This window comes from Petaurus breviceps, unplaced genomic scaffold (assembly GCF_028583685.1).
Source record: "Petaurus breviceps papuanus isolate PSGF00001 unplaced genomic scaffold, PetGlider_PUasm1.0 99, whole genome shotgun sequence".
Taxonomy (NCBI): domain Eukaryota; kingdom Metazoa; phylum Chordata; class Mammalia; order Diprotodontia; family Petauridae; genus Petaurus; species Petaurus breviceps.
The window spans coordinates 2,632,055-2,636,968 of record NW_027187465.1 but is presented as its reverse complement, the minus strand read 5'-3'; the positions used below and the strand labels follow the sequence as shown (position 1 = coordinate 2,636,968).

The 4,914-nt window shown below is 56.5% G+C and overlaps 1 protein-coding gene across 1 annotated transcript in view; it reads right to left on the bottom strand.

Moving 5' to 3' along the window:
• Positions 1–4,914, bottom strand: part of ASCC2 (activating signal cointegrator 1 complex subunit 2) — a 27,956-nt gene that overhangs the window by 5,737 nt on the left and 17,305 nt on the right. Inside the window, exon 14 of the mRNA XM_069081866.1 lies at positions 2,906–3,025. Coding sequence (XP_068937967.1) covers positions 2,906–3,025 — 120 coding nt within the window. The remainder of the gene's footprint in view (positions 1–2,905; positions 3,026–4,914) is intronic.

The window sequence follows — 4,914 nt, the reverse complement described above, 5'->3', positions numbered from 1 at the left end:
CCCTCCACCTCTCTCTCCCTCTCCATCTCTTCCTCTCTCCTCTCCCTATCTCTCTCTCTGACTCTCTCCCTCCACCTCTCTTCCTCTCCATTTCTCCTCTCCCTCTCTCTCTCCCTCCACCTCTTTTCCTTTCTCTCCCTCTCTCCTCTCCCTGACTCTCTTTCTCTTTCACCTGTCTTGTCTCTCCACTCTGGCCCCCCCCCCCCCAAGTGTTATACCAACATTAGCTTCATTTGTTCCTGAACAGCCCTTGTGAGGGAGGGGCTGTGATTATCCCCACTTTCCAGCTGAGAAAGTTGAGGTTCAGAGGGGCTGAGTGGCTTGCCTAGGGTCACACCAAGGAGCTGAAATGAGATCTGAACCCAGATCTTCCAGAGTCTGAGGCCAGTACTCTCTTCTCTAGGCCACACAGTCTCCTAACAAAGGACCCTGGGAACCTATCATCCGCAGATCAGGAGAAGAGTTGGGGACAGAAGTGGAGAGGCCCTGATCACGGCTTCAAGGCTAGAAAGGGCCATCCTGGGGCAGAGGGAGAGGGCAGGTACAAGCAGCAGATTCTGACTTGCAACTGGTAATGATCCAAGCTGTGGCAAGGTGGCCTGGGAAGCCTGGGAGCAGAGGATCCCTCCCCTGGAGGCCCTTGGTCAGGGATGCCGCAGTCTGGTTAAACCTGGTGCCCGTGAGGCCTTGCGCAGCCTCCCTGGGGCCATGACACCTGACGGTGCCCACAGTGGCTTGCCTTCCACGCACTGGAAGGGTGCCCAAGTGCGCAGGCACACCATGACCTCATAAACAGAGCCCTGTGCCAGCCACGCACAGGGAGGCCTCCCCTCTGAGCCCCAAGCTACAAGGACAGCCTTGATAACATCTGGGTCCTTGAGCAACCACTCAGGAGGAGACATTTCTCAATATTTCCTCCTCTAATCCAACCCATCATAAGATCCAAGGTCTAGATGCAGAAGGACCACAGAGGCCCCCGAAGCTAACCTGTCCCTTTACAGATGAGGAAACCGAGGCCAGAGATTTGCCCAGGGTCACACAGGGAGTCAATAGCAGAGGTGAAACTGGAACCCAGGACCCCGGACTTCAGAGGTGGAGCTCAGTCTGCTGGACCACACACGGAGTTGGGAACAACTTTAGTAAACGTGAATTTGGGCCCTCAGCCGAGGGAAGAGAGGCCCAGTGCTTAGTGCCTTGCACACAGTAGGCAATTAATAAATGTTTCTAGACTGTCATTGAGAAAGAAGGGATTTGCCCAAGGTCACGCACATGGTCAGTGGTACCACCTCCTTCCCAGCCCCATCCCTGTCCCAAGCACACAAAGCCTTCCTGGCCGATGTGTTCCCATGGGATTTTCCAGGAACCCTCCTCTGGCAATGACTCAGGAGTGGCTGCCTCATGCCTCCCTGCTGGGTGGTTCTTTACCTCTGGGACTGTGCCTTGTCAGGGGAAGCCCCAGCAGGCATTGGTGGGCCAGGCAGGGGGTGAGGGTGGGACCTGATGACTTTGGTGCTCCCTTTTGACCCATGCTTCTTTCTGGTTCACATTTCATCTGCATATCTGGGTTCCTCAACTAGACTGGAAGCTGGTGGAGGGCAGGGGCTGCCGGTCCTACCTCTGTGTGGCCATCACGTCTTGTCAAGCTGACAAGTATTTGTGCATTAAGGGCTTGCTATATGCTGGGCGCTGTGCTTAGCTCAGCGCAGACAAAGAAAGGTCTCGCACAGAGTAGGAGCTCAAAAAATATCCACTAGGTACTGGATTGATTGGTGGGATTGGTGGGTGTCACCACCATGGCCTGAGAATGGGATCAGCTTGGGGGCATGTGGGAGGTCAGGGCACTCCCTGAAGACAGTCCGTCTGGGCAAAACTGGCGGCTCTCGGGGGCAGTTTGTTGGGCTGACCCCAGCAGATGGAAGAAAAGGCCTGTTGAGGGACTGGATGGGCCCCGCCTCATGGTCAGCCCAGCCTGCAATACGGGTATCTAGGGCAAACTTTGGCCCTCAGGGGAGGAGCTAGCCTAAGCCCCCGGGCCTAGATGGCCATGGTGAGCCTGTGTGGGGGAGCCACGGCTGGGCTGGGCTGCACCTTTGGTGGGCATGAATCCCTTCCCCCATGGCACCTCCTGACGCTTCTTCCTCCTGGCACAGCTGCCAACCCAGGATAAAGATCTAGGGCTTGGTATTTGGGAGTGTTGCAACAGGGGGTGACTAAGCATTTTACAATCACTGCTTCCTGCCTGGCCGGCCGGACAGCTTTGCCAGGGCTGGAGCAGAGGTGCTGAGAAGAGATCTGGGCCTTGGGCAGAGCCCACAGGTATCCTTCAAGAGGCACATCTGGATCCTGGGGCGGGCCAGGGCAACTGAACTAGCCTCAAGTCAGGTGTCTCCCTGGCCTAATAACAACTGCCCCTTACAATCCATCAGTCAGTCACTAAACACCGTTAAATGCCTACTATGTGCCAGCCACTACAGAACAATAAGGACTAGAAAGCATCTTCCAAGGCCGTCTAACGCATGGACAGACAGGTGGCAGGCAGAGGGGATGACTTCCTGCAGCGTCCCAGCAGACAAGGACTGCCCTGACATATGGCGAGCTCCCCGTCCTTGGAGGCCTCCAAACAGGGGCTGGCTGGCCACTGGCTGGGAGGCTGGGCCTCTGAGGCCACTGAGCCAGAGCTAAAAGCCAGGCCAACACCCTCATGTTACAGACAAGGAAACTGAGGTCCAGGAAGGCCAAGAGCTTCCCCAAGGTCACATGGCAGGACTAATGAGGAAGGGGCTCCAGGCTGTGCCAGGACTCGGGGTCAGGCTCATGACATGACACTGTAGGACGTTAGGCTCAGACATATGCTGGCCACACGCTCACCAGCTGGAGGCTTCCCCTCTGCCATGGCCACACTCACCTCCTGCCTTTCTGCACACGTGATAGGTCTACCGTGTCTCGACTGAACACATCGAACTCGTCATTCTGGAAAACGTTATGGCGAGAATTGACCAGCGGGGTTGGGCCTGGCTGCATCTGCCTGAGGAAGAGAGAGACGGAACACACAGAGCCTCAGGAGGTGGCCCCAGTGCCTGCCCCCGAGGTCTGGTAAGCCCCGGGTCCTGGGCCCAGGCCATGCTGATACAGGACATGCCAGAGCCCAGGCCAACAGGGATAGGAGGCAGATGTGAGGCAGATTCCAGGGGGAAAGAGAGAGCACAGGAGGGCAATGGGGCTCTCTGCTCACAAGCTGTCAAAAGAGAAATCCTCCCCAGCCTCCACGCCCTGCATGATGGGAACCTGACGTCTTCCTGGCTGCCCAAGGGGGCTGGGCCAGAAAAGATCTCAAACAGAGCCTTAGCAGTGGCCTCGCGGCTCAGGCTCGTCGCTGCAGACTTAGCCATCACCTGGGGGATTTTCTGGCCACATCAATTCCTTTAAAACAACTTACTAAGGCAGGGAAGGGCAGGCAACCCTCACAGAGTCGTCAAATGCCAAGGATTAGTGATGAGGGGACACGCGGGCCCTGGTGGGCCACAAGCTGCCCCTCTCTAGTAAAGGGTTTGTTCTGAGGACCCAGCAAGCAGGGCAAAGGCAAACAGGACCCCACTTGTGCTAAAGGGTTTTCCTTCTGGCTTAGATCATTTAATGAAAGGCGTGTGTGTGTGTGTGTGTGTGTGTGTGTGTGTGATTTTACAGATGAGGAAACAGAGGCCCGTAGGTGGGAGACAGTTTGCTCAAGGTCACAAAGGGAATAAATGGCAGAATCTGAGCCCAGGATCCGACCCTGCCCTGCTGTCCATGGTTTAGGGCTTGTGCATTTTGTATCCAGAAGGCACGCCTCCACCTCCTTACTGACTGGCCCTGGAGCTTATCTTGCTAGATCAGGGGAGGCAGAAGGGAAACTGAGCTCAAGAACGAGGGGGGAGAGCCTTGGGGTGGTGAGCCCCCGTGACCACAGGGCCAGAGGCAGCCATGAGCTAGTCTATAATTACCCTGTAAGGCAGGTATGGCCACCATCACCACCGCCCCCATTTTAGAGATGGAGAAGCTGAGTCCCCAGGCCTATAGTCTGGCAGAATCATTTGCCTTTGACACTATTCCCAGCTTTGGCTCTTTTCCCTCAGGGCCCCCATCCATCAGGATAAGTCCTGCCTGTAGTTCTATCTGGGCATCAGCTTCCTCAGTGTTGGGAAAAGATGGGGGCCCAGTGACCCCGGGCTCCACCATGAGCTTGGCCATCTGTGTGTGAGCTTGGCCAAACCAGCCCCCTTCTCTGGGCCCCCATTTCTATACCCCTAATGGGAGCTGGATTGACTCACATGTTCTTGATCTGTTTTGTGCCTTGGACCCTCCTGCTGTCAGCTGAGACCTTGGGACCCCAAGGGAGCCCCCTGTGGTTGGCAGAGACCTCGGGACCCTAGGGCTGCTCTACAGTCAGCTGAAACCTTGGGACCCCAAGGGAGCCCCCTGCTGTCAGCTGAGACCTTGGGACCCCTAGGGAGCTGCCTGCTATGGGCTGAGACATTGGGACCCCTAGGGAGCCCCCTGCTGTTGGCTGAGACCTAGGGACCACCCCCCCCACCACTGTTAGTTAAGACCTCAGAACCCCTCCACAGTCAGCTGAGACCTCGGGACCTCTAGGGACCCCTCTGCAGTTGGCTGAGGTCTAGGGACCTCTTCTCAGAATCCTGACTTTCAAAGCCCTCCATAAAATATCTAGGATGACAAAGGAAACCAATTCTATGAAAATACAGGTCTCAGCATCAGAAAAGAGCCAGCTCCAGGAGCCTGGGGTGAAGAAGGCCCAGCTCAGATGTCTCTCCTATGTAGCAGGAGAGCATTGGGAGCCACCACTGGCAGGGGGTCTGATGGTTGCTCCCCTGCCCCAGCCTGCCAGGGCTCTGCCCGGTCTCCCTTCCTCTGCTC